A 10,097-nucleotide genomic window follows, 5' to 3' on the forward strand; every position below is an offset into this window, starting at 1 on the left:
CAATTATGCATCAAGCTAAGAAATAAAGAAATAAAAACCCCAAATTATCCATCACACAAGCAAACGAAAGCAGGAAATCCAATGGTCAGACTCAAGGACCTCGGAGGTCTTTCCCAACCACGGGGTTCTGTTGGTAGTTCCAGCCCTGAGCTCGCTGGGCGCCGCTCCCTGAACGCCTCTCCCTTTGTTTTGCAGGTATGGTGTGAATATGCGTTGCTTGGCAGCTCGGGTCAACTACAAGACTCTGATCATCATCTGCGCTCTCTTCACGCTGGTGACGGTGCTGCTGTGGAACAGATGCTCCTCGGATGGGGCCGGACCGTTTCCCCGCAGCCCAGGTGGCCCCGAGCGCCGCGCAGCCGCTGCCAGCAGTGGCCCCGCACGGGATGTGGGCAAGCAGAGCGAGGAAGCATCACCCCAGGAGCAGCAGAAGGCTCCTCCCGTCGTGGGAGGCTTCAACAAAGCCTCAGGGCTGAAGTATGAAGAGATAGACTGTCTGATCAACGACGAGCACACCATCAAAGGGAGGAGGGAAGGCAGCGAGGTCTTCCTGCCGTTCAGCTGGGTAGAGAAATACTTTGAGGTTTATGGGAAAATTGCTCAGTACGATGGTTATGACAGGTTTGAATTCTCTCATAGCTACTCCAAAGTATACACACAGAGAGCACCTTACCACCCGGATGGGGTCTTTATGTCCTTCGAGGGCTACAACGTAGAGGTTCGAGACAGAGTGAAGTGCATAAGTGGTGTTGAAGGTTTGTGCTCCACGTTTTCCTTTTCGGTTGAAATGCTCTTTGAAATTTGCCATCTGAGATGCAAAGCGCTCCTAATTTTGTCACGACAGCGTGGATTAAAATGCATCGGGGATCAGGAAATGTGGTGCAGTCTGCAGCATCACATCGACTTCTGCTGTTCTTCCTTTTTGTGGCATTGGTTCTGCAGGTTGCAGCCATGTCCTGTGGCTGGGATGGGGTGCTCCTCTGCAGTGTCGAGACAGCCATTGCCACTTGCTGTGTCTGTCAGGGAGCCAAATTCTCCATCGCACAAGCCAACACAGCAGCAAAGCCATGGGGCTGGCCCTGCTTCCCAAGGAGACTCTGCTCCTTTGTGGGCACGTGTGCAGCACCAGGCCCCATCTCACTGAGCCCAGCAGTTTGGGTGGCAGCTGTGACACCACGCCACTGCTCACTGCTTGGTTTTTTGGCTTTGTGCTCCTGGTGCTTTAACAATATCCTGTTTCCTTGCGTGGCTGGGGCAGTGCTCAGTTCCCCCAGCTGAGCCATCCCTCTGTGCCGCTCCCAAGAGCTGTTGGGGTTTGGCTCAGCGCTATGGCACAGGGTAGATCTTGTCCAAGTCCATCCCTGTGCACTCTCTGAGGGTTAGAAGTATGGGAGCTGCCTATAGGCAGAACTGCATGTGGGTGAGAAAACACTGACAGTGCCCTTTCTTCTGTCCCCACATCCAATGGTGGCACAGGAGAACCTCTCCAGGAGCTTCTCACTGAACCACACAGGGAGTTGAGGTCTTCTCGTATCTGGGTAAAGATTTAATCACAGGAGGTTCTCGTTGGGTTTCAAATTAAAAAAATTGCAATGATTTTAAAACAAATAAAACTATTATAGAATGTGGCACTCCTTGTAAATTGAAGACCAGCTTTCGCTGAAGGACTGAAATGTGTTAGTTTTCACACATCTCAGTGCTTGGTGATCTCTGCTGTGTTGATGTGAGCTCTTCCCCTGCCAGTCCCTGCAGAAAGCTGCCGTGTCATGCAATTAGTTTGTCTGCACAGGGTTCACATCCACAAGCATGCAGGGCCCTGTACACGTCCATCTTGGTTTTTGAGGTTACTTTGTCTTTTTCACTTGGGCATCAGCCAAACAAGGGCTTCTGGTTCAAGATCCTTTGTCCAAATGCCAAATAGGTTTTGGAGAAGGGAAAGGGACCCTTTGGGTAGGGGTAACATACTGTGGTGATTAAGCTGGGCTGTCAAAAGGGCTGACATCTCTCAGCTCAAGTTCTGAACTTTCCCTACGCTTGTTTCTGTGGCATAATTATGTGTGCTGGGAGCAGGATGTAGGCAGAGCCCTCCTGGAACATCTTCATCACCAAAGGTGTGAGCACATCCCAGTGGCTATGCATCCTCTGTGTGCAGGAGGCTGGGGTTCCTTTCCTCTCGCTGCAGTAATTGCTGACTGAGGACAGCTTAGGGAACAGGCACGTTTCACACCTGACTGTTGGGTTATTCCTCTGTTGGCCTTGCTTTTTTTGCAGTGATTTAGGAGCCATCCTTGTGAAACGCAGTGCCAGAGCCTGGCTATTGTAAAGGCAATAGTTAGCAGCCAGCAAACAGGGCTGAGAAATGCTTGTAGAGGAGGAGTTTGAGTATTAAAACACTCAGCCAGGTTTAGCTCTTGCCTCGCATGCTTCCAGCCCTGGAAACACGTTGTTGCATGATGAAAACCTCGTGCTGTATTTTCACCTTCTCCCTTTCTGCAAGGTTAATGCGTTGTTATGTCCTGTGACCTGGAGAATTTAATCTTGTCATCTTGTATGAATTTCAAGTCAAGCTCTTCCAGCACATTTCTTTTTTTTTTTTTTTTTTTTGCATCTTTCAGTCTCAACGAGTGCACCCTTTAACTGCAGATGCTTAGCACTAATGAGCGAGCTGGCTTCCAGGAACGGAGACAGCACACGAGACTCAAACATTTCCTCTGATGGTTTTCTCTTCAGGCAGCAGTAAACCATCACATCCCCATCAATGATATTTATTAGGAACGTGAAGCACAGAAATATGTATGAAAATGTATTTTTTCCCATTGAGTTTAAGCAATATTTTCACTGCAGTATTAGTTTCTGAGCTTGACATTGCCAAAGGGGAGAGTGGTACGAATGCCAACTTGTTTATTTGCATCTTCCTTTTTCTCTTCTTACATGCACATGAAAGCTTGCAGTGCTAAATATGCTGCAAGAGGGGCACAGTGGTGTAGTCCCACTTTGGATTCTTAGATTGCAATTGGGAATTTGCCCCAAACAAAATCTAGGGCTTTGGGGAATCCTGCTTTCCTCCATTCTGTGCTAAGCAATGTGTGTTTGCTTTGTTCTGTACGTGTGTGGCTGGGTTAATTGGCACATCCCAGCCGAGGTAATGGGGGCAGCTGGGGGTTGGGACGTTCCTCCTTTAGCACCAAGTGACTCAAACCACAGTCCAGCAATAACAGCCATTTAGTTTGAAAAGATGCATGCAGCGTTAAAGGATTGTGTTATATGGGATGTCGTGTGGGGGCTGAGTGATCTCCAGAGTTAAGGGAGGAAAATCTGTTAGGGCCTTTTAAATGCATGTTAAAGTCAGTATGATGCATCAGGGTGCAGTTAGATGGGAATGCGTGGAGGACCACGATAAGGACTGCTCTGCCCTTCCCCTCTGCTCAGTGCTGCCCCGTCGCAGATCCCAGTGCCAATGGGGACAGTTCATTCTGTGAATGGGACTTTCCTTGAGTCCAGCTGGTGATGAAGCCTGTTAACCTTTGTGTTTGGACTTGATGATTTTGAAGGTCTTTTCCAATCTGAGTTATCCTATGATTCTCACATCGTCTGCCAGGATCATCTGTGGTGGGGAAGGAATGGGGAAGGGAGCGTGCAGCATTGCAAACACTCACGTGTGAAACTGTGCCAATGAAACACTCACGTTGCTCCTCTCTCCTAGGTGTGCCCTTATCCACCCAGTGGGGACCTCAGGGCTACTTCTATCCCATCCAGATCGCACAGTACGGGTTGAGCCACTACAGCAAAAACCTGACAGAGAAACCCCCGCACATCGAGGTGTACGAAACGGCTGAGGAGAAGGACAGGGGCAGCAGGGCTGCCGAGTGGGCCGTGCCCAAGGGCTGCTCCCTTTCCACAGTGCCCGATAAAACCAAGTTCACCAGTGTTAAACACTTTGTTGCTCCAGGTGGGTTATGGCAGACACACTGTTGGCTCGCTCAGCTGCTAGCGGGGGGCTCCTCTCCTTTTCCTCCGGTGTTGTTTTATGGAGCAGCTTTCCATCCTTAGGACCTTACCTGAGGACATCATTGAGTTGTGTACTTTTTTAACTGTTTTCTCTCCATCACTGCTCTTTGAAACATCCTTATTTTAATTAAAAAGGATGGGGGTATATTTTGGGAGGGCAGCTCAGCAGAGCAGCTGTGCTCACATTTCCTGAGCCTGTTTGCTTCCGTCCCAGAGTGGAAGCAAAGCACTCCAGCCCACGGTGCTGGAGTATGATGTGAGAGCTGGTATGCGAAGCTGGGCATGATGTGAGATGACAGAGAGGGGCAGTTTTCAGCCTGAGCAGATGTCCCATGCAAGACTGCTGCTGGGACCCTGCATCTCTTCATTGGGATGCCACTATTTTTGCAGTTTGAGGGCCATGCAGACCTCGTTCTGGTTTAACTGGGTTGCCTTAAAGAGACAGCAAGAGGGAGTGCTGTATTTGCAGGCAGTTAGGGGTGGTTTCCTGTGCTCTTTGCCCTCTCTTAGTGTAACTAAATCAGCTTCTGTGTTGCAGTGACCGTATACAGGTGATGAATGTTTTTCCAAGGGAGGAAAGGAAAACCCCCTCATGGGCAGATGGGCACCAAGAGCCCCCCCCAGCAGCTCCCAGTGTTGGTGGCATTGCCAGGCTGCAGTACCACTGCCACCAGGCCCATGGAGGAGGGCCCTCACATCCCCAGAGCCTTGGCTTTGTGGGGCTGTGTGTGGGCTCTCACTGCCCATTGCACACCACATGCCTGCTGTTGCCTGCTTGACTTTCCCCTGTTCTGCTTCGTCCTGAGCAGAGGTTTATTTTGAGAAGAGGATTATTTCATGCAGGAGTTTCCTCTGTGCTCAGACAGGTTCGTTAATAAGGACGTAATGTATTTTTCCTCAATCAATACCCATTAGAATTAATGAGTCCATTACTTAAAAAGACAATGAAGTAATTTTCAGTTGGCACCTTAGGCTCAGGCCTCTGGGGAAAAGCTGCCGAACGCTCTCATGTCTTTGTAGTAGAGAAATACAGGGAGAGAGAAGGCTAAAAGAGCTGCTGTGCGTTCTCTCCTCATCCTTTATTGATGGCAGAGTGATGTGCAGGGCTGAAGGCTGCAGTCTGCATCCACTCGTCTGAGATGGCTGTAAGGAATGGCTTTGAGGCGCTTGTGGCTGTAGAAAGAACAAACAGCCTTTAGGTTTCCTTCTTAAAGCTCCTTTTCCCATTATAGTTCACTTTATTGTGGCACCAGAAGTTATTTACATGGAACTGTGCATGATATTCAGGGCACAGCACAGTGGTCCCTACAGTGCAGTGCAGAAGTGCCCATGGTTTGAAATGCAGTGGAAGTGGTTGGAGATGGGGAAGCCATTGCTGGTGGCCACAGCCCTCCGTCTGCAGATGATGGGATATTTCACACGTCAGGAGGTAGCAGAATGGAAACAGTGGTCTTCCATGGGAGGGTTTTATTCTATGGAAAACTGTTAATTTGAAACAACTGCCTTTTAAGCGTTGGTCATCCCTCTGTGCCCTCAAAGCTGTGGGATTTGCACGTGGCATTACAGACGCATTAGCTGCATTAGGTGCTATTGCATTAGGTGCTGCCACCTGGGAGCTTTATTTATTGTTGTTTTTTAAACTGAACTGAATTTTGCCAACTGAGAGGTTAATAAATACTTTTAATGTGTTCTTTCTATATTCCACAGGGATATGGCACTGAGGGACACGGGCAGTGGGCATGGTGGGGTGGGTTGGGGATCTCAGAGGGCATTTCCAACGGTCGTGATTCTACGGTTCTACTAAATGTTAAGATCTGTTTGTGACAGTATTTCTTAAGGTCGTACCCTACCCCAGATTCCTGGCCTGTGTCCTCCCAGCACCACCTGAAGGCACAGTGGAATCCCCCATGACTCTCCTTGCCTCGGCTTTCCTCTGCCCAAATCCTCCTGCACTGGGCTCCCAGCAGTGGCTGCCTGGGCTGTGTGCTGAGCCCCTGGCACGCTCAGTTACTGCGGGTTGCTCCCCGCCTCAGCCATCGCTCACGGCTTTACTTTTATGCTTAATTAAATAATACATGTACAGAAAGCAGAGGCTGTTTGAATTATTGATCAGCTCGCCTAAAAGCATTTGAGTTTTGTCTGGTTAGCTCTGGATGCTGCGCTCCCTATCTTTGATATCTTTAAAGAAACGAACTCTTTCCCACCGAGCAATTGTTTGTTTGTTTTGCAGAGAACACCGAGGGGGTTTCCCTGCAGCTCGGGAACACCAGAGATTTCATTATTTCTTTCGATCTCAAGTTCGTAACCAACGGGAGCATTTCTGTGGTGCTGGAGACCACGGAAAAGAACCAGCTCTTCACCGTGCACTACGTCTCCAACACGCAGCTCATCGCCTTCAGGGAGCGCGACGTCTACTACGGCATCGGGGCCCGCACCGGCTGGAGCACCGTCACACGGGACCTGGTGACCGACCTGCGCAAGGGAGTGGGGCTGTCCAACACCAAGGCCGTCAAGCAGACCAAAATAATGCCTAAGAAGGTGGTGAAGCTGATCGCAAAGGGGAGGGGATTCCTCGATAACGTCACCATATCGACCACCGCGCACATGGCGGCTTTCTTCGCGGCGAGCAACTGGCTGGTGAGGAACCAGGACGAGCGGGGCGGCTGGCCCATTATGGTGACCAGGAAGCTGGGGGAAGGCTTCAAGTCCTTGGACCCGGGCTGGTACTCGGCCATGGCGCAGGGCCAGGCCATCTCCACGCTGGTGCGGGCTTACCTGCTGACCAAGGAGCACGCCTTCCTCAGCGCCGCGCTGCGGGCCACTGCGCCCTACAAGCTGCCATCAGAGCAGCACGGGGTGAAGGCTGTGTTCATGAACAGGCACGACTGGTACGAGGAGTACCCCACCTCGCCCAGCTCCTTTGTGCTCAACGGCTTCATGTACTCGCTCATCGGGCTCTACGACCTGAAGGAGACTGCGGGGGAGAAGCTGGGCAAGGAGGCACGGCTGCTGTATGAGCGTGGCATGGAGTCCCTGAAGGCCATGCTGCCTCTCTACGACACCGGCTCCGGGACCATCTACGACCTGCGGCACTTCATGCTGGGCACCGCTCCCAACCTGGCGCGCTGGGACTACCACACCACCCACATCAACCAGCTCCAGCTGCTCAGCACCATCGACGAGGCCCCGATTTTCAAAGAGTTTGTCAGGAGGTGGAAGAGCTACCTGCGGGGCGGCAGGGCAAAGCACAACTAGAGCTGACAACCAAAGCCCTCGTGCCTGCTGGCGGCAAAGGTTCGGGCTTCTGGAGCTCGGCGAGGGGACGCCTGGAAAGGTTGCATCCTAAATCGATACGGACCGTTTCGAAGAAGTGATCCTTAAAACTGATCTCCTGAAATAATTGCATTCCAGTGTGAAAACCTTTGGGTCTGATGGGCAGGAATCGGGGACTTCAGCTCGCTCGCTCTCCATAGCACTCCACCGTGACGTTACCTGCACGAAGCAAAACCCATCTGTGCTCTGAGCTGGGGGACGATTTCGTTTTTCCTTTTTGCAGGAAGATATTTACGGAAGCCATACAGGTCTCTAAAGTCCAGCACTTGCCTGACAAGTTAGTATGTGGCCTCTTTGGAAATGGAGCTATTTGTGTATATGTTGGAACAGCGTTGCCGGTGGTGTGGTGTAATGCTGTAAACGTGTGTTTCCTTGTAGCCTGGGTAGTGGACAGCGTAGCTTTTTCAAGGTGTTCCTTTCTGTATGGATTCTCTCCCTGGGGTGACACGGCCTTTTTTATTCTCTGTCTGGAGGTCCTGTAGCCGTATGGCTTTGCGTTGCACCATGTAAGCACAAGTTGGTGGCTCATGGATGGCCCAGCACTGCGGCTGCACCAGCCCTGACCTGGGAGCCAGGCGCACGTGGGGTGCTTGCAGCTGGCAGCACATCCCCCCCCCCGGCAGCTGGAGTCTCTTCTCATGGAGCCCGATGTTCTGTTCTGTATTTTTTTCATCACATCTGAGAGGTTTCTGTAAGCATTGGCTTGGTTCTGTAGGAGACCCGTGCTGAATTCCTGTGTGGCGTGGAGCTCGTTTCGAGTGGCGTGCAGGAAATGTAATTTGAAACGGTGAGCATTGTCCTATGGGGGTTTTCATTTTTAACCTGCTTCCCAAGATCCAGCACTTGAAAAATGACAATCAGTCCATAGGGCTCTACAGCTCCGTCTGTGCTTTAGCACTGCTTGGCCTTTGCTGCCCGACACCAGTCATCAGACAGAACCCCAACACTTCCACTGTGCTGGCAGCACGCAGAGGAGCAGATGGTCTGCATCTCATCTTTGTAAGCCCATACCCACACCATGGGTCTGCCTTCACAGCCTGGAGGTTTCCATTGGCTCTGGAAGGGTAAAAGTGATGGCATCATCAGATGGCAATGGTGTTGTTTGGTAGCACAGCAAACACCAGCTCGTCAGCTCTGTGCAGGCGTGCTGGGCTTTGCTCTCCCATCCCAGGCACGAAAACTGCCAACACGTCCTGGCGTGCTGCGATCATGTATCGCTGCGGGGCTTTTCCACTGATCCCCTGACATGCTGCAGGTGTTGGTGTGCTTTGGCTTAAGGTGCTCCTACAGAGGACAGAGTTGCTTCAGACTGCGGAGAGGCTGGGCGTGAGGACGGCGTGCATCTTGGTTTTTGTTTGCTTTTCTTGCTTTTTCAGTGCTTTTTCTTGCAGATGTTTGAAGCGACTTTGTAATTACTTGATCTCTGCGAAGGCGTGCTGTGTGATCGTGTCGCTTAATGTGAAAAGCAGATGTCGCAGGAGAAATCTCAATACCAAAGTTAGCAGAGCTGATTTTTATTTTTAGTGTTGTTTTGTTTTGTTTTTAACACGTGTGCACAGAGAAAGCAACCCAACCGACGTGCTTCCTTCCAGCGACCGGTCCTCGCTGCAAGCAGAGCATCTCCCCCTGTGCATCCCCTCTGGTTTTTGCCCATTTTGGATTTGGGGAAGCGAGAGACACTTCCAGGGCGCTGCTCTGCAGCGGTGCCGGTGCCTTATTGAGGCCACCGTGCCCTCTTTTTATTATTATTTAATTACTTTCTTCTTGCTTTTAATATCGGGTTGATCATGGCAGTGATGGTTGTGTTGGGGTGGGTCGGTGGCAGTGCCACTGCTCTGGGCACACCGTGTCCTTAATACCCACACTGCGTTCCCGTTGGCCTTGGCACTTGTGTCACATCAGCCCGCTGCCCCCAGGGGCTGTGGGGCCAAAGGGTTTTGGTGTGAGGGCTCCTCTTGGGTTCGTGTTTTCCGTACAGAGCTGGGAGGGGATGGCCGGACGTGGGCGCCCATCACTTGGCTGAAGTCAATGACTTTTATTCCTGCGCTTTCCCAGTGGTCAACGTGACAAAGGTCTTGGGGACTCAGATCAGTTCGACGTTCCCGTGAGGCTCGCTGTACATAGACCTGATTGGAGGCGTGGTGTATGCACACCAGTGACACACAAGCACAACCGTATGCGTGTGGCCGTGCTGTTTTCTCAGCCATTGTGCAAGACATTCACCGAAAGCTGCTATTTCCCTTCACCTTGTAATTGTACTTTATTTTTTCTACATTTTTACATGTGGGGTATACACCATGTGTTAAATATGCAATAAATTGTTTACAGGATGCTCTTGTAAAGGGTGGTCCTTTGTAAAGCTGTACAGACTTTGCAGTTTAAGCACAATGTGCACATGTTAGTTTTATATACGGCGAGACGTGACTTTTTGCAGAGGGAAAGGTTCTACTATGTTTATATACAAAGTAAATGGATCAATGTTTGTGCTTCATGTAAAGCTGCTTTATAAGATTGTAAAATAAATTTCTTTTTTTTTATCTTAAGGTAAGCCTTGAGTGCTTGTGTTATTTCATTGCCTCCCTATGGCTGCAGCTCACTGAGGCTGGAAGAGATGGCTGAGTCCACCACCACAGCCAGTGCATCACCCAGCCATGAACCTGCCATCCTGATGGCCTTTGAGGCATCTCCTTATGGGGAATTTGGAAGGGTTTTGACCCAGAATGAGGTGGCAGGTTTTGCTCCAGCAGTCCCAATGT

General features: G+C 50.6%; 1 protein-coding gene across 6 annotated transcripts in view; it reads left to right on the top strand.

Annotated features, from left to right (window-relative positions):
- The window catches only part of GLCE (glucuronic acid epimerase), a 35,628-nt gene extending 25,744 nt beyond the window's left edge, over positions 1-9,884 (top strand). For all 6 annotated transcript variants that reach the window (XM_031587897.2, XM_090149196.1, XM_090149197.1 and 3 more), the window contains 3 exons: positions 196-755; positions 3,704-3,949; positions 6,239-9,884. In XM_031587897.2, coding sequence (XP_031443757.1) covers positions 209-755; positions 3,704-3,949; positions 6,239-7,263 — 1,818 coding nt within the window. In that variant the 5' untranslated portion in view covers positions 196-208 and the 3' untranslated portion in view covers positions 7,264-9,884. The remainder of the gene's footprint in view (positions 1-195; positions 756-3,703; positions 3,950-6,238) is intronic.
- Positions 9,885-10,097: the final 213 nt, after the last annotated feature.

This window comes from Phasianus colchicus, chromosome 12, assembly GCF_987193195.1.
Source record: "Phasianus colchicus chromosome 12, bPhaCol1.hap1.1, whole genome shotgun sequence".
Lineage (NCBI taxonomy): Eukaryota > Metazoa > Chordata > Aves > Galliformes > Phasianidae > Phasianus > Phasianus colchicus.